Below are 20,774 nucleotides of genomic sequence, written 5' to 3'. Positions count from 1 at the left end.
TCTTACTAAACTGAAGTTTTACTATTTTCAATAAGAAATTTGTAATCGGCCGGTTCTTTACAACTTAACTACTCATATATCTGATGTAGGAAACGTAAAACATTTTGTTGTACATAATTTTTACAATTTTACAAATGACTGGTGAATAAATAGGATTAAATAAAATTAATATTTTGATACGTTCACATTTTACTCGTAAAGAAATTCATTAGTTACAATTACAAAAAAATGACTGAATTTACGACCGAGTTAAATTACTTAACTGAAAGTTTCCTGAATTTAATTCAAGCATCTACAGTAAATATTATTAACGTTATCGTAAACTTTTAAACGAATCATTAAAACTTTTACCTCCGTCTCGCTAAGGTTCGTTTTATTCACTAGAGATATAGAAAAATATTGTTATTACCCATCTCGTTTTTTAAATTACGCGAGTTTTGCATTTTTTTTCATATTATTTAGTGCTGTGATAATTTTGGTGAGTTCCTTTAAAGATACATGCTTCAAACTCGTGTACATATATATAAAACATGCATACGGTGCGTGAATACGTGCATTAGGTGTACTGTTCATGTAAATTAAAAAATGAAGTCTATGAAATAAGATCCGAAATAATTTCTAATTTGGTCCGACAAACTTACTGAAGATTTTATGCGTCGACAGTAAATAAGTTCATAAAAATTTCATCGAATCAAGAAGCGTATTTTTTCTTGATTCGATTCATTTTTTTAGGGTTAATGTCAGACAGACTACTCTTAAATAAAATTATTTTTTATTATTAGTGTTTCAAAGCGACCGATAAAGTGCGATTTCTTATGTATTTCATTATTTACAGACCGTCGGGTAAGTAGATGTTAAGATAAAGACAATCTTCTGTTATCTCCAGATCCGTATCGGCAAACAGTTTATCGGCTAACTTTAGCCGATCGTGTCGATGAAGTTCCTCTCGATCTTGCATGCAGGAGGGTCCGAATAGAGATCCGTTCTTTACACCCGTCCAGCTGACGGGCGGATCGGTGACCGGTGGGGCGAATCTTTTATCTCCTGTCGGACTGTGAGCGAAAGGGATGCCCAGATATAGCGTAGAACGTTGAGCGCGTGTGACGGTCACTTCTTTGCCGGATATTTTGCCCTGATCTCGCACTGTGACCGTCGGAGCATCCCTGGAGGTTCGTGCACCCAAGCGACCGCCCAGACACCAGGCGACGGTGATTAACGGCCACAGCCAACGACGCATACTCGGCCTCGTGTGACCCACGGTGCTCTGCCGGTGGCGGCGTTAGCGGGCGCCCTGCGCGCATCCTGGCCGGCGCACACCTATCCCCACCGAACGCTTACCGCCATACCTGAAAATAAATGAAAAATTTCATTGTTAGTTCTCACTATTCGACCGCATCCGATCAAAATAATATTTGCTCTCGTGCTCTCGAACGCTTTTCTTTACCCCTTTCTCTTCGCTCTCTCATTCACTCGCTCAATCTCTCTCTCTCTCTCTTTCTCTCTCGTTCTGTCTTTCTATTTTCTAAATCGCTTACAGTTAAGAGACAAACCATAATCATCATAGTTTTTAACTAAAATTGTTAGAAAATTTTAAGGAGAATTATAGTAATCTTTTCAAAGTTTACTAGTACCTACAGAAATTTTATTTCTGCTATAATACTAAGTTATAGCATACGAATTATTATAATTTCATTTGAATAAAGCTCATAAGAACTTAAACCAACGGTCTTACAATGATTGTTGAATTCTTGTAATGATTGTTGATTCATGATATTTTTCCATAAACCTTTTTCAGAAGTAAATAGTAGTTAATTATAATAGAAAATTTACCGTTAAATATCGACTGAGGAAATACATTTCTTGATTTTATCTTTGAAATCAATTTTCAAGTCTCATATATGAATTGTGATAATCAACTACTGAGATCGCTAAAAGTATTTCCTTTTAAAACGGCAGCCGATCTGATATGTTCCGACAGGAGTTCGTAGAAGAAACGATGACATCTTTTTTGTGATCTGTTATGAAAACAGAGGATTTAAATTTCAATTTTTGAAATCGAGCTTTATATCGGATTTGTAGAGAGTAATCTGCCGAAAACATTAATGCGTTTATTATCTCTGTATTTTGAACGATTCTTTTATTATTGTAATTGTTATTTTTAATTAAACGGATCTAAAATATCCATTCCGAGAAACAGTTTTAAAAGTTCGTTTTCCTTTGAGATTAGAGCAACAAATCGAGCGTAAATTAAAAGAATAAGATTTAAGCTACATAAACAAAATTAAATTATAAAGATCCCGCGTTCACAGGAAAGTGCACACAGGTCTTCCTTTCAGCCACCGATGCTATTACGTAAAAAATGTATAAATGCAAAACCCCTCACCAACTCTTTCATTCACCGGACTGCTAGAAAGCTGAAATTTACTGAATTAAGCAGAAGTTCTGAACAACGACTCAAAGAGGTCGAATTAAATAAGGGAGTGAAAATGGGAAACTTAGAATTCAGCGGGTATGTTCCAAGAATACCAAATCAATTGAAAAAAAAAACCCGGAGTATCTCGCTTCAATTAAGATTGATTTAAGACTGAAATTTGTAATAAATATTTACGCTGATAAAGCTCAGGATAACCTTTTCCCTAACTTATAAAACTTACTTAAACGCACTCACTCACTCACTCCTTACTTAATTACCCTAAAAAGAATAATTAAAATTAAAGTTGTATTTTATAACCTTGTATATCTTCATAGAGATATACGAATAAAAATTATAAAACAAAAAATGAAAGACAGTTTATCACTTATAAAAATATAAGAAATAAACCCAAAAAATATACCAAAAAAAAACAAAAATACTACGGGTACTACGGAATAAAAAATAAATTAAACCACAAAAAATAAATAACCCAAAAAATTTTGTTTAAGTGCTTAATTTTATTTGATTTTTTTATCGTATCAAAGATACAATAGAAGCTTAAACTGTTGTTAAAAGTAATTTGGCTTTGCTTCTCGACCATATCATTCAAAACGTTATTGGTTCCGACTTCCAAAACATTTGGTTTCAACAATATGCTGCCCCACCTCATTCTGATCTTCGTATGGCAAATTTTAAATGCATTATTTCCTGGAAGATGGATTGGCCGGCGAGATCACCAGACTTTTCACCATCGGACTAATTTCTATGGAGCCACGTAAAAAGTATGTTTATCATAATAAGCCCCAAGATATTGATGATTTCCAAGATGTTCGAGAATCAGCACAAAATATCAATTGGGAATCGTTGAATAATGCATTATCATTCTTTTACAACCGACTGGCATACTATCAAACAACAGAAGGAAGCCATTTCGAACATTTATTAAAATGAAATGCAAGTGAATAAGTAAACGTTTTGCTTAATAAACCATATTTTTTAAATAAATCTATTCGATAATATCTATTTAATCACTTTTTATAAATTTATTTGTTTTCGATAATAGTACCTTAAATTTTCAATGTAATTTCTTTCAAAATCCAAATTTTATTCCGCCACCATTCTGGGTACAGATATCGTACCAACTTTTTATTCTTACCACGTTTTTCTTGCCTTAAAGAAACCTTTAAAATGATGTAACACTCAAAGAGTGTTACTATTTAAAATATTTGAGTTATAACCCCTGGGCCAACCCCCAAGAAGGGGTTGAGATTCTATTTCTCCTCAAAAGGTAAAGTAATTGACCGATACTTCATAATGAAAGTTACAGTATTCTATCTGAAACGGTTTTAAAGTTGTTGATGGATTTCCATACGTTTGACTCGTTTTTAGACTGCGGCGGTAAATCGTTTACGAAAGGAACTGGAAACCATTTGAGTACACGGTTCTCTTCTTCTGCTCCGGCACGAAATTCACTATTCTCGCGAACGACTGTGAGATTTTCGCGAGCGATTTGTTACAAAAAAAAACATACACGCTTTCATTTTCCTTTCTATTTTCTGTTTTGTTTCCTGTATATTTATTTTTTTATACGATTTTTATTTATATTTTTATACGATAAAAATAAATAAAATCAAATCAATTTTTACAGAATTAGTAGAAGAAAAATCAACAAATAAATTCTTTAGAATACATAAAATAAATATTACAATTAAAATAATAATAATAATAATCCTAATTTGCGGGCATTATAAAATTAGGTTTTTCCAGTGAGCAGGACTATTGTGGAAAAAATCATTTTTACACTGGGTATCAACCCCTCATTAGTTCTGACCGCACGACAGACTAAATACGAGCACACTTTAAGAAAATGTTAAGAATTTATTTAGTATTCAAAATACTGCACTCTGCATCGACGAACTACTGATCTATAATACCGAGCTACTGAACATCTTCATAGAAGATAAACTAAATGTTATAAATTCTTAATAATAAAAAAAACAAAAAAAAAAAACAATTCTATGCGTCGTATTTTACATGATTACTCCACTGTATTAAGAAGTGATCAATATTAAGGACACAAAAACAGGATCGAATAAAATTTTAATTCGATCTATTATAAATTTTGTCCAACTAAAATTGAAGTCGAAGACCGCTGTACAGAGTGTCCAAACGACAACGAAGATGTTTTGCCTATCGATAGTAAGGATTCCTATCTTTTTAAACGAATAATAAGTTATTTATTAATCTAATTTAAAATTATTTTACTTTTAATTATAATTTTGATATTTTTATTTTGATATCTATGTATTTTTTGTGGGTTTGTTTTCGTATAGGTTGCGATTTTATGTGGGTCTCCGCTCCTCCGGCGAATCGATAAACCTGAATTCGCTCGGTATTCGACCCGAAAGTATATACAAACCGCTTATACGCGAAGATGTGCGACCGTGATCGTATCACAATATTTTTGGAAAGAGTGCGACGCAGGAAATTCGTAAGGGTTATCTATAAAAGCGAGAGCATGCTTATGCAAAATTACTACCGGTGAACAGACACTGAGCCACCCAATTATAAATTCCCATGCATTTACGTAAATATTACTCATTCGTCCATCAGAACAAGTTTTTCATGGGTAAAAAAATAAGATATTAATTTATTCTACAATCGGAAGGTTGGATCATGTAAGAGAAAAGCGCTTCCGATTATCCGGGTATAAATAAGGTGAAAAATCTAAAAATAATAAAAAATCATTTCTATATAACAGAGTTATGAAAAAAAAGTTCTCAAAATTTTAGTGCCAAAAAAAATTATATACATTTTATTTATTTATTTATTTATTTATGTAAATTACCTTTAATGAAATATTAAAATATCGAGTCGATAAACAGGTTACGAATTAAAGAAAAATAAAAATCAAATCAAAAGAAAGTTAACATAAATTATTATTAGACCGAGATGTTTGTGTTGTTCCTTAATTTTCTATTTTTATAATTCTTACTTCTTTTTACTTTTCATCTATTACTGGTCATCCTAAATAGTTGCCAAACATTTTGTTCTTAATGTAGCCTATAATGTAGAAACAAAATTTTACGTACAGGCTAATCAGCAGATCATTAATATTAATTTTTTTTTTGAAACCGAATGCATTTAACACTAATTGAAAATGAAATGCTTTATGATACAATCTTTATTAGAAATAAACAGTAAGTCAGATTATTTGGAGTAAATCGATAAATTATGTTTCATTAAGAAATTTAATGAAAAATACATATTGGAGTTAGCGATCGAAAACAAAACATTCTAAAGTAATTTTGAATGCAGTGATATCACTGAAGCAATAAATAAATTTAAATAAAAAAAATTAAAAGGAAAGCGAATTTTTTTTTAAAATCAGGTCTTTAGAAAGACACCGACGAATTTATAACCGAAGTGTCTAAATTCAAAAAGTCCGAATCGAATAAAAAAGTTAACTCGCTAAATAATTTATACTGCTTAAATTATCTTCCTAGACAATTTGCCATTTCTTGTCCAATTTGCCTCGTATAATTTAGAGTAAAATTAAGATTTGTTTCAAAAAAGGCCGATACCAAGAAAGTTTAAACGGATTATAAATATTTCTTACTTTAAAAAAGAAAAATAAATCGAATAAATAGTTGAGAAAAAATAAATTACAATAAATTTAAATTTTCAAAATTAAAATATTTATATCAAAATCATATCATATAAATAAAATTTATCTTTAAAAAATGAAGCCTAAATCTCTAACTGTATTTCGGAAAGTAGATTAATCGGTCAGAAATAACCCGCATATTAATGGGATCCATTTCTTGTTCCGGCTATCTTTGGTATTATTTATTTTGTATCCAAGGGAGTAGAGTGCATCATTACACTCGTTCGTTGCACTAGGCGTATTTTATAATGACGAGTTTTTTTAGTACGAAATTAAAGTCGTTAAAAATTAATAATTTTGTGTAATTTCCACCTCCGAGTATAGCGGAAAAAACATCACGATTTATCATCGTATAATTTTGTTACAAACATGTTAGATACCTAGTTATTCTTCAGTTACAAATAAAAATTTAATTGTGAAAATTACGGTTTATGCTGTTGAAACGATCATATAAGTAAGCTTTCATACCGCTACTTTTGCTAAAAAAAATTCCATGTTCGTGTGTTTTATTCATTACATCAATTTTTTATGTGAAAAATTTCTTGTAAAAAAAATAATAAAGATATCCAAGATTATAATACAGGGACAAGAGCGACACCCGTGCCGAGAAACAAAATTACTCTTTTTTTCTAAAAAATCTAATAAATTGAATGAATAATAAATGAACTAATAAATAAAATAAATCAAACGATATAAGAAGCTGTAAAAATTAAAGCGCATTTAAAATAAAACTATTTTTGCCGACGATTCGATCATCGGCTTGAACAATAGCTATCGAACAAACGAACGGTTTGCTGCTTAATACGGGTAAAACGCGAGTCGTTGAGTTCCGAATACGGATTTGAAACAAAGAACATATTGATAGCTTCCAACAATCGAATGGTTGAAACGTATCCAGTACTGCTACCTTTTTACGCCTTGCGGTGGACAAGATACTGACAGAATGATTGCGTAAAAAACTCTTCAAAAACGTCATGTTATTAACTTTACCAAGAGTCATGGACAGATTTTTGCTAATAACGGTCTATAATGTATATGTTTTAATCGATCGTTAGCCAGTTAAAATATAATTCTCTGGTGGAATAGAGGTACTCTGTCATTTAAAAACGCATTATAATACTTTATTAATAATAAAGGAGTTATAAATTTCAGATTCCCGTGTATTTATTTCTACTGACTTTATACTTTTTGTTTGTAATAATATATTAACATTTAAAACAAACTTTGATTTGTATAATTATAATATTCATTCTTATTTTTAATATACCTCATTGAAAACTTTTCGGTTATAGAAATCCTTGAAGAGAACCGATCCCGGATTCGTTAAGCGCTCGGCCGACAAACAGTACGAATGTCTTATTAAGAGCTTCGGTTGGATATTCTAATTATTTTTTTCTCTTACCGTCGAGAGCTTCTCTATTATATTATATTATGTGATAATAAATGAAATAAAATTTTAATAAAAAAAATTTATTTAAGAATAATAATAATATATTTTTTCGACGAATCCTTTCTTAAAATAATATTTTGCCGACATTTAAAACGAGTTACATTCAGATCTAGAGAAAAATTCCATCGAGTCGAAAATAAACTCGATTATTATTCCTAATAGACTTCTATAAAACATTTTCCTTGCTGTAATATTCCCCGGACGCCTTATAGGCAGGACGAGAGTACGACTACGTTAAACTTTAAAAAATTCAAGATTAAATTTCAATCAAGTGAATTTATGTAACACTTAATGGATTTCGTTTGCGCAATTAAAAGTGTGTGCGTGTATTTATATGTGTGTGAGGAGAACCTTATAGATAATAATGAGTAAACGTTTATGCCGGATGTTTATTTACCTTAAACTGTACGATGAAAAGACAAACCAGTTTGTGTTAAATATAAAAAAAATGATGACGTTTCATTAGTAGCCTATGTGCACGGATCCACCGACTCTTCCATAGTGATAGCATATTCCGATGCGGTACAGAGTTACCCGGGACTTAAGTCATCGATAATTTTGTGCCACTCAGTGTCTGTATCCACTGTGTTCGTTATAGCTTAATGCCGTGTACCGTTCGGACGTCATCGGTAACTCGTATTCTTTATTCTTAACACCGACCTACATCTTCTCCACTCCTAAAGATATTCTTATAAATATAAATAAATATATATATATATATATATATATATATATATATATATATATATATATATATATATATATATATATATATTATACCCCGGGAAAGTTCCAATATTTTTAGTTATAATTTTCAATTTCTTGACAGAATGATTCATACAGCGATCTTAAATATAGATTTTTGATTACTTTGCCGTTTTCCAACCATTTTCTGAAATATTTCTGGCGCATTCATCGCAGAACTCGTACGGAATCCTATTATCCCCCGAGCACTTTCTTATTTTAAAACTTCTTTACAAAAAAAAAAATTAAGGGAGGTATGATTTTTTTTGTCTTCGAAACCCCAGTTTTTCCACCCCGTGGACTAATGGTTGATGATATCAAAAAACTTTACTTTTATATGCCCTTATCCAAAGAATAGTAAGAACTTTAAACGAATTCGATAATTTATTTAATAAGAAAGTTACAGCGATATTTTGTTTTTTTCGAAAAAGCTCCCGGCATTTCCAACCCCATAGTTCGATTTTGGCCGTTAACAAACTCGACCGAGATTTTGGATCGAGTTATTTTTAGGAAACAAATTGAAAGTGACTGGCACAAAATTACGGCAGTTATCGTGTCCACAAGAAAGTGAAAAAAAAAAAAAAATATATATATATATAAACTTTTGCGCTGACGATGGTTTTGGGGTCTGGAGGAAGTGAAACACGAAGATATATCAAAATTTTCCGGAAAGTCGAACCATGGTACCCATTACAATAGGTAGCTTTCTTATGAAATCTACCTGAAACTCCTGTAACCATCTATTCAGTTCAAATACACAGGTAAGATAAACACGATTCGGGATGATGTTACAGTTCTAGATAACGAACAAACGAAGGACAAATTCTGACGACCTCACGAATTTTCTTGTCATCTATTAAATCGCTGTTACCTCGCCAAAAATTCGCTGCTTTAATAGCCGGTTTAAAAAAAAGTGAAAATCAAAAAAATATATTTTTACTTGTATATAAAATCAATCTGATATTCCACAAATATTTCAAACAGCAAAAATATCATATTTAATTAAAAACTGTAAATTCCAAATCAGATAATATCATCTACATCGAAATCAGAAGTATAAATTAAAAGATACTCAGAATTTTTTAAGCTCCGTTAGAGTTTTTAAGGTGGGAGAATTACTTCGGGGAATAAAATAAATTCAGGTATAACTGAATTTAACTGTTTTCGGTATCACGGATTCATTTCGTTTTTTAAATTATTCTCACTATATTCTCCCTACCCCTCGGCTATCGATTGATATTTACCCGTAATATTATTGCGATTATTAAATGATCAGTAAAAAATCGGTCCGTTATTTGAAATGTATACAATTCTTCGATCTCTCAAATTACTACTAATTTTTAATTTTTTTGCATAAAAAAAATTGTATTTTTATGCAAAAAAAAAAAATGTTTGCATCAAAAAATGTCTCGTAATTACAATCACGTACATCCTGACACCCGTGGGGAACGACTCCCGCTTTGTGACGATCTCGGTCGCCACACCACCCCCTCCGTTCCTAGCCCTTAAAGGCTTTAGCGGAGGTCTTTTAAACATTTTAAACTTGAAAACTCGATACAGACATCAGTTTGGCCTCTGTCAGGATGTCACTGATGCAAATGCCTCGGCAGATATTTCTAACAATGTATTTACACAACCTACTACCGCCTTCGCGTGGCCTCTTCCAACCACGATCACCTGCCATAACTTACAACCTTCAACTATCAAATAAACCGATTCGCGGAAACGCGATCCACGCGCCTTCCTCTAACACCAAAGATTTCACAAAAAAACTCTTCCTATATCTTTCTTCAGTTAGACTATGCACTCATAGCATTACTTAATTGAATATTTAAACAATAAAGACTCAATTTCACAATCACTTACAATACAAATCTTACAGAGTCTCGATTACTGTTATTATTGAATATAGGATAAAAATGAAACGACAACAGGCTGCACCTTATCCGCACGCTGATCGTTTTTCTAACGTAGTAGATTTAACAGTCGATACATCATTATATAAATTAATTATTTTATTGATCGAATTGGTATCACTCACTTTTGTAGCGATAAAATTTTCGAATGAATTACGAGTTAATTAGCTAATAAACAAACCGGAATGATTAATTCATCACTAAAAACTGCAAGATTTAATACGATCTTCTTTCGAAAATTCCAACTTTTTATCACTCAGAACTCTAAAATAATTAAGAGCCCGAACAACAAGCAGCCATTCAATATTGTTCTTCTTCTGTATTATATTCTAAATATATAACGGGGGGATTGTTTAAACTAATGACAATTTTTAAATGGAAGTGGGGAGATCACAGAAGCAATGGAAAAATGGAGTTTGCGAGCATGGATAAACGAGGATTTGAGAAATCTGATAATAAAAAGTATAGGGATATACGGCCATCGCGATTAAGGTAAACGGCAGATTAATTCATATAAAGCCGTCAAAATATCTATAAATAATGTCTGTAGTAACACACGCTACTGCAGAGATCACTACATTATAACAAAAAAAATAAGGGGGGGTGTGTCGCTACAAAGCTATTATCTATGCGATGCTACGTAGTTCGTTCGTTAATACTGCTGTACAATCGAACATTTATCGCTTCTCCAACCCAAGTCGGACAGAGAGTACGACCGCGTTTCAAATGAGAGACGCCTTATTACGACCAGGTCAGTTGAAAGTGGCCTTCGCGCCACCATCAGACCGATAAGGGCTTAGTGGACGACATATTACCTGGTAAATCCCATCCAAATAAAAACAAAATCGCCATAAAAATTTACAAACTACGCTCAGTACGACTTGCGGACCGCGGTCGATCTATGACCAAGGAAGCAATCGGATATCATTCTATTTGAATAATGCAAATGTAAACTAATATGTCCTTTTTTTCTCTCTGATAAGATTTAATGAAAACGTTTTTAATAATGAAACAATTAAAATAATTTATGTATAATGATAATATTTAAAATAACACGTTAAAGGAATTTTATACATATTTTTATCATACAGTGTTCATAAAACTGTTTCAAGAATTCAGGGGCTGGTCCCCCATATCAAAATGAAAAAAAAAACTTTGTATCAACATATGTCCGGAAACATTTAATTTACCGGCTACCCGCTATTTTGTGTTTTTAATCAAAAAACTTATTTCTTACGAAAGGTTAATAGAATCGAGCCGAAATTTTGTATACTTCTAGGGTACCTAGAGGTTTATTTGTATAAAAATAATGAACCTGATCTCTCAATCGGTTTCAAAATGGCGGCCATATAAACCTTTTAATTGTTAATATCTTTGCAACCGCTGATTTATCTAAATGTTTTACAAAAAAAAAAAATATATATATTGAGCTTTTATGACAAAGAAAATGACAGCTTATTTATTCAAATCCGTCCATAAACAACAAAGTGAAGGCAAAAATTTTTAAAATGAGTCGCTCTAGATTAAAAAAACAGTTTTCATTTCCTCCCGAATAAAATGAAATAACTCGACACGATAACTCAACTGGAATAATTTTATTAATGTTATCATGTTACTATTATGTGGTTGTGTATTTTACTACTTTAGTCTACGGTTGTCAGTCGTAAACTGTTTGTTTTTACTTCATAACAAAGCAGTATAAAATCTTGTAAGATTCTTCATGACCTAAATTTGAAACCGTGTCGTGTAACATCTTAAGAGAACAGACAAACCTATTATTATTGTGATTGGCTTCTTAACAAAATTGTCGATGGAGAGATAGATCCCGATAATGTATTTCATGTAAAACTAGGAACGGTTTCATTTATTTGGGTATGTTAATTCGCTCATCATTACGTTCAGATGACTGAAAATCCTCATCGGGTGTTTAAGCGTCCACTTCTCTATAAAAAAATTATTTATTAAAAATTATAATCTGGTAATCGCACAGTTCGGTCAATATTTTTTGCCCGGACTGTCATTAAAGAAATGTACCGTACAATTTTCGAAGAATTCTACTCTCCGTTAACAACAGATCGTTAAAAAGAGTACGGCTTCTTCCAACAAGAAACAACGTGTTGCACATCAAACGATTCACTGGGACGCGTTCATGCGGCTTTTACAGAGAACGAATTGTTAGCAAAGGGCGGTATTCTCCTCGTTTCCCATATTTGTCTAGTTGAGATTATTTACTTAGAGGTTGTTTGAAGGATAGAATGTATGAATCAAACCCCTCCCCCCCACACTATTGATGAACTGAAGGTTAAGGTTGAATAAGAAATCAACGGCACTGACAACACCGTTTTATGTCAGGTGACCCTCCATCTGATCACTCGAGCACAAAACTGTATCGCTGCGCAGGCGCTCACTTTGAACATATTTTGTATATTATATATATATATCAACTTTTGTCAATTAAATACAGAATTTAATTTACGTTTTCACTTTTTCGATTTCATTCATGAAATATTACATTTTTAGTCTGTAGCGATACTGTTTTTAGTTACTTACCTTACACATGAAGTTTTATAAGAAAACAAATAAACTTAAGGTTCGAGTACATATAATTTTATGTAAAATTTCACACAGGGTAATTTTTTTCCGATAAGGAGTTTAAATTGCAATTTTCAGAGGAATACTGGGATCCAAGAATTTTTTCAATTAAAAAAATGTAAAAAGACTTTTTTTTATAATAGTAGTTTCTTATTTGACTTCTGAAGAGGAAAACTAAGGTAACTGATCTTCAATTTAAATCCACATCCTGCGACAATATAATTGTGTTTGGGCGAAATTAGAACTCGGATTTTAAGAAATCTTGCGTACAAGTTCCATGGATCCAACTACCTGTTATTCTTTTATAGGATTTCCTTGTTGCACGTTTTATGAAGGGATTTCCCTCATCTGTTTGTTCCAGCGTTCATCGAAACGTCAAGCTCCTCATCACCGTTAAATATTCATTATGCTTACATATATTTCCGTGTAAAATATAATACTCTAACGTTCCAAAGTCAGAAAGAATGTTCAAGGTACACAAATTGACTGACTGACGCCCGTAATATGGGGAAAAAACACAAAAGATCACCTATTCCTATAAAAATAACAATATCCACCTCTATCCAATCGGACGACAGAACCGTTTTCGTGTAACTTAGCGCAATATATCGACGTACGAGAAAGGTCTTCATCATGCTTTCGTTGTCATTTTTCAATTAATTATCCAGCCGTTTCAAAGATCTTGTCACCGATTTATTAAAATAAATATAGATACAAAAGTAAAATTAAAAAAGTAATTTTTATTCGCGACTTCTTTTTAATTTACGACTTCTACATAACACAGTATTTATTGTACTGCTAAACTGACACTGAACTGTTCCGGTAAGTGCCTTTATCATACGAGCATAGCAATAAACATTCGAAAGCACAATTTCTAGTTTTTAAAGTTTTTATGATACAAGTAATGTTAATCCGACTCTTTACGTCTACAAAAAAGTAAAAATTATCTGGACCGCTATATTCCAATCGAAGTAAGCGGAAAAATGAAAAATTAAATCGAATTATCAAGGGACGTCGCTAGCGCTCCCTCTGGTAAGTATGACAAGGAGGCAGCGACGCTACCTCTTTAATATAGGGTTTTTCGACACCTTAAATAAATAAGTAGTGCGGATCATAAAGTCATAATTGTTCCTAAATAATCTTTTCGATAAAAAAAAGAATGATCAATCATTTTGAAAATAAATTCTTACCTATTACTATAAAAATGCCAACTTTTGTTACGAGTAACAATTTGTTGTCGCGGATGTGTTTTTGAAATGCTCGATCGAGACCAGGAAATACTGTTAAGATTTTTAAATAAATGTAAAAAATGGCTTTCTCTCTTCGTATACGTACTCAGGAAGTAAATCATATGTTAAACGTTTTTAAACGAATTTAGATTTATAAATTACGTTTATATTGAAGTTTGTTTATTTTTTATTTGGTCTAATAATTACATTAGCTTTAAATTTCCTTTCTTTACTTAAAAATAATCAGTGCCACAAATACATTAAGCGATAACCTTGACTCAATGTTAAAAAAATAAAATAAAAAAATTAATAAATAAAATTTACAATTCAAATGAAAGAGTTTAAGAATCGTTAACAGTCACAAGGGCAACGGTATCAGCATTCAGAAAAATATTAACGAATTATTTTATTTCACTCACGAATCTAAAGAAAAAAAGATTTTATATACAGTGACCACAACGAGAATGGGTTTCTCGAAGGGCAATTTTATTGAAGGATTTAACGATTGAAGTTTGGCGTGTATGTATGAAATTTACTTAAAAATCCGTTTAGAAAATGAATTCAAAATCCATTATTTATAATATTCGCACGTGAAGTAGAAAAAGACTGTATAAAGACCGAGGTCGTTTGAAATCAGAACCCTTTGCGTGTAAAGGTAGCAGTGGTGCGCTCAGCAAACGGCACTAGCGTCGGCCGGAGACCCAAAGGTCGTAGAGTCGTATAGGACGCCTTCTGCACGCTCGTTAGCACTTCTACCTTAAACTGTCAGCTATACATTAATTTTATGTTTTTTCGAACGACTAACGGTCCTAATGTAACACGTATATTTCCATCCGAACATTAACAAATAAAAAACTACGTTAAATCTGTGTATTATATGCTTACGCGTACTAACAAAGCTTGAAAAATTATAAAAAGATAAGCGAAAATTATAAAAATATTAGTTTATCAGACAAGTTCATTTAACGTACCTCGATGTTCTCAACGGGCGACCGATGCAGAATCTTAAACTTTTGACCGAACATAACATAAAATCGAATTCTTATAGGCTATGGTTTTATATTAGTTAAGTCCCGTTTCGCTGCTCTTCGTGAACATTTCGGCGAAAAGCAAAATGACAGATCTGCAGAGAAAAGATTTTTAACTTTTGTTAAGAGATATTTTTAATTCAAAATCTGTATTATTTAGATGTTGGTATTTAAGTTTTGTAAGTGTGCACACATCTCTGAGATCATGTTGATTGCATTCATAAAATATGCTAGTCAGTCCTTTATCAGAGAGCTATTAATTCAATTTTCGGTGATTATGAGCCTGAACGTCCTCAACCTTAATCTTTTTGAAATTTAAGTACGTTGAAAAATATGTTATAATTAATGAAAATACAAGTTTCAAAAGTCGGAAGAGTGAAATTACCTTACTTTTCTTCCTCAGAATCTGTAATGGCAGTAGCGTTGTTGGGCAAATCCATCATATAGCCAGGATAAAATGAAGCTGTCTACTGGCCACATAAATAGGTATATTTAACTTTAATTAGTCGAAGTTAGCGAACATAGGTTATGTTTCGTCAGGTTATATTGATATAGTGCGCGATACGTCATTACACAGAATCAACATAACCTTCGCTTGCTAACCACCTCGTCTGATTAACGTTAAAAATAAAAATTATATACAATAAGTTATAAGTATAGGTGATTTTATTTTTCTATACGCAAGCAACTGGTTTCAGTAGGGATCCCGTATAACCGATATTCTTTTTTTATACGCTTGTAAATCCAAATTACTGTTTCATATATTTTTTCCCAAATCAATTTTTACTTTTAATACCGCGAAGAGTTAGCTACACCAGTTATCACACACGGCACCTTACTGCCTATCATACAAAAATATATTCTTCCCGGCACAATAATTGTTAGCGATTGCTGGAGGACATGTAACTGTTTGCAACACGAGGGCTATCAACATTTAGCGATGAACCACAAATATAATTTCATATATCCGGACACGGAAGCTCATACAAACACAATCGAGCGTGCATGGCGAGAAGTGCGTTCAAACGTTCCTCGGTAGGAAATTGTAAGCACCACTTGCACGGGCATATACAGAAAATACAGGGTCTACAAGACCTGAGTACATCATTTACGGTCCAGTTTTGCTTCACTGTATCCTGACTGTATGATGGAGTTGCCCAAGACAGCTGATAACAACGCTACTGCCATTACAGATTCTGAGGAAGAATAATGAGGTAATTTCATTCTTCCGACTTTTGAAACTTGTATTTTTAATAATATATAACATATTTTTTAACGTATTTCAATTTGAAAAAGATTAAGGTTGAAGACTTTCAGGCTCACAATTACCCAATCTTCCTACGTTAATGGATCTCTAATTAGGATAATTAAGAATAAAACTGATACGATAAAAGATAAGCCGCATTCCTTGCAACACGATGAATACTAACACCTACAAGCTATGAGGGAACAGCATCTTGAAAATATAAATTTTGATAATTAGGTAAAATCTTAATGTTAAAAACACGTTTAATAAACTGGTTCCTGTAGATGCAGATAAACGCAAAATCGTTTGCCGAAGATATGCAAATTGGTGTGATCGAGTCAGAAGTACGCTGTTATTTAATACATGAGTTCGATTTTAATGAATAATGGGTTCAAACGAAGGAAGTTTAGTACACAATTGCCGATACGTGTGGGTGAAACCCTATAGGCTAATCTTTGCTTACGGTGGATCGATACGATTATACGGGTACGATAAGATGATCGGAAAGGAACGTTTTTTATCGAGCAGTATTTTGCCGTGAATAAACTTATACTCGCACATCGAGGAACTTGCTGGAAAATTCAAAAGCGGCAGTGACAAAAACAAGCTATTGAGATATATGTTAAAAAGTTTCGAGATACGGGTTCTGTTTGCGACCGAAAACAAGTTAGAAAAGTTTTTATGCGAAAAAATCAATAAATTTAATATTTGCATAACGACAAAATATCATATAATGTTGACATTTCTCTCGAGAAAAAAATTGAAATTTTTACCGATTTTACAAACAAGAATGTATAGACTTTTGGTTTAATAAAAAAATGAAGTATTATAAAAAAACAATACAGTTTTATAATATCTTATAGTCTATTATTTAAAAAGTTTTTTAATACAAGCTATTTTTTCTTAGAATTATTATTAAAATTTATGCAGGTGTTACTTTAAAACCATATTAAATCCATACATTAATTCAAATCTTTTAACATGAAATAAAAATATATATTCTTAGTTAAATAATAAAATCTCTGATCAGGAATAAAATCGTTAACTACAAAGATTATTTTTAAAAAAATGATTTGCAATGAATATAACTGTTGAAAAGTAAATGATAGTCTATTTAAAAAAAAAAAAATTATTTCATCATATAAATATGAAGTTTATGTTTTTATTTTTGCTGTTAATGAATTTTACTTTAATTTTAGATAACAAAATATTATACAAAAAGAATAAAATTATTTTGTATAATGGATAATCTTGTCGATGATATTATTTTGTAATGAACTTTTTTCATTCTGCCAATAAAAATTTTTAAGATAGGTGTGTTGCAGAATATTTTAACATTGGATAAAGCAAATATGCTCTTTTTGATTGCTAAAAAAAAATCACACCAGCGGGTGTTGTAAGTAATGGGTAAAAATTAAAATAAGATATAACTGAAAATGTAATAAACAATAAAAACAATTTACTTAAACAAAAAAGAACACTTATAAAGCGCTCAGAAAATTTCCTACTAGAATTTATAAAAAAAACAAAAAACCATTATAGCCTTGATTAATTTGTGTTTAAAGTTTATCTATATGAGAATGTAATTTGTGCAACTACAAGTTGATCAGCAGTTTTCGTGACAATTTTATTAGTTTGTCTTATTAAAAAAAAAAAATATGTAAGTAGTCACAAACAATAGCGAGATAATATCTCTGGATCAAACCAGACAGTTAGTTTGCGATTATGCCATGTTCCACTTAACCATTCAAAGAGGAAACTGGACCATAGTATGTATGAATTAGCGAGACAAATAATTTTATTTCACAAATGTACCAACTAATTAGCACTTTTTTTGCATTACAGGGTTGCAAATAATATTTCAAACATAGTTTGTGGAACAAAGAACATAGATTTGTCGACTCTATCTGTGCTAATGATATAGAGACTGGTACAAAGATTTGGTCTCTATAATGTCAATGAATATATGGATCAGTATAGCGGAGGCCAGTTTAGCACTCATTTATAGGAGATGGATAGCCAGAAAATTGAATTAAAGTAAGTGTTGGACAACTGGAAGAAAATTTATGAGAAAGATATTTGCATTGAGTTTGGAAAATGTAGATGACTGGCTTTTGAATAAATAAGCATAAAAAATATATTTTGTAATTCATTTGTTAAGAGCATAATTTACATCCATACATATAGTTTCCAAATATTAAATGCTGATTTCACTCATCGATTCCAATTCAATGATTACACACAAATAAATATGATTGCAATTATAAATAAATAAGTAAATCCAGAAAAAAAACAAAGAATTCAAGTTAAAAACTTTTTAAGAAATTTTGATGGAATTCCTGGTGTACATGTATATGCATACATAAAAATACCACTTAATATTATTTATTCTAGAATTAAAATGATGAAAAAATTAATGGTATTCAAAAAAAGTGGTGAGATAAAAGATAGGAGAGGGGATGATGTGCCAGCGTAAAAAAATGATTAAAACTAACTTTTAAAACATAGATAGGAATTAAAATTATCAGATACAGGAAAAAATGTAGTGCAGGAAACAACTTTTATAATTTTACATGTACATTGTTTATGAAATACACCTTATCCATCATAAAAATACAGGACTGATGATACGTTAACACAGAAGTAAAAAGCGTTAACTGCAGAATCAGAATTTGATCACTGTATTCAAGATTAAAAATGATAAGTAACAGAGCACAGTAGAGACATTACTGAACACGACTTACCTTAAACAGACAACCTTAAAATAATATTCAATTCAATTTCAAAAAATTTTCAACAATTTATACTTCAAAGAAATTTTAATCATAATAAAAAAAAAATTATACAACTAATTTAAATATTTATACATTACATTCAGAATAATTACTATTGTTTAAAATCATATTATTGATTAAACAACATCATTAAAACTGATAGAACAAGTTACAAAATAAAATAAAATTAAGCACAATATACCATATTCCACAATAATAACATTTTATACCATAAGCACAATATTGAAATTTTATAATCAACATGTTAACAAAGTCATCTATCTATTTTTTTTTTTTTAAATGAACTCATTTCAATTAGTAGCTAGAAAATAATGACTAATTTGCAAAGCTGTAAGGATGTTATTAGCCAGTAGATTTTCAAAATTTTCACACAATGCGGTTATACTTGAATATCTTTTCTCTTAATCAGAAGAAAATGAAATTTATTTTATTTATACATTTTAAATGCGAGAGATCACAATGAAAAAATTGGTTTTAGGGCCCGGTCAATCACTAAAGTATAACACTTGTATAGACCAGCAGTCACAAAAGTTGAGTGAATTGAAAGTCAGATTAGTCATTGATGACTAATGTGTACAGGTTGATCATAAGTGACTAACACAATAAAAAACACAAACAATTGGTTATTCACAAAAAATACAAACATAAACAATTAAAAAAAGGAGAAATTACCTCATTTAATGACAACGGAAATAGGACTAACAAAATAAAATTAGCAGACAATAAGCGGCAGCAAAGTTAGCTTACAGCAAAACAAACATAAAAATATTACAATTATTTTTTTATCCATAAAAAATGATCATAAATTAACAAAATCATTAGGAAAAAAATTATAAATTTACAGAAAAATCTAAGAAAAAATGTTTACAAGAAAAGAATTTTGAAAATTCCTTTTTCCAATGTAACTCGTATAATTATAGGAAAAATGTATTAAATGCTAAGGTTTTTTAAATACATACAACAAATTAAATTAATTTATAACAGGAAAATTAGCTAATGGTCATACACACTTTGTGCATTCTACACAGTTTCAACTCGGGGGAGTAAATATTTTAAGAAAAGAAAATTTTGATGACAGAAGTTGAGTATAGGCATAAATGTGCCCTCAGTGCAAACTCGGGGACTGAAATCAAACCATTAATGATCATTAAACAAACCATTAAAAAAAACAATTATACCACAATTATAATTAAATTATTTATTAAACAGTGAATAACTGTAATTATATTTTTAAGTATTTTAGCTGGACATATGTTTCTGAACAATAAGCTTAAAATAGTGATTTATTAATTTGTATGTGTAATAATATTTAGCTACTTAGAGCTTGAAAATAGTCAATAATGTTTATATTCATGACTGCTTGATTAGTGTAGTGTATACACTTCATACATGAGTATTGTTATGCTTCCCTTTGGATATAAATTTCATGTTGTCAGGTTATGCAGAATGTATCATCTTTACGTGTAAGTGACAGTAATACAATGCTTGGTGGTGGATAAAACATGCTTATTCATACCATGCTGCACACATCAGTTAGGAATCTACAAGATTATTTGTGATCGGTATTTGAATGTGCTCTTTTAAAGTATTCTAATTGGAGAGGAGGTGTGCTATAATAGTATCTTAGACTTTGCTTTAACTGGCTATTTCTAAATGTCCCAAAAAGGCTGTGTTCATATAAAAACAAGATGAGT

General features: G+C 31.0%; 1 protein-coding gene across 1 annotated transcript in view; it reads right to left on the bottom strand.

The window, feature by feature from the left end:
* Positions 1–20,774, bottom strand: part of LOC142323445 (SAGA-associated factor 11 homolog) — a 94,029-nt gene that overhangs the window by 48,228 nt on the left and 25,027 nt on the right. Inside the window, exon 2 of the mRNA XM_075363064.1 lies at positions 838–1,346. Coding sequence (XP_075219179.1) covers positions 838–1,237 — 400 coding nt within the window. The 5' untranslated portion in view covers positions 1,238–1,346. The remainder of the gene's footprint in view (positions 1–837; positions 1,347–20,774) is intronic.

This window comes from Lycorma delicatula, chromosome 4, assembly GCF_047948215.1.
Source record: "Lycorma delicatula isolate Av1 chromosome 4, ASM4794821v1, whole genome shotgun sequence".
Lineage (NCBI taxonomy): Eukaryota > Metazoa > Arthropoda > Insecta > Hemiptera > Fulgoridae > Lycorma > Lycorma delicatula.
This window is presented reverse-complemented; position numbering and strand designations above follow the sequence as displayed.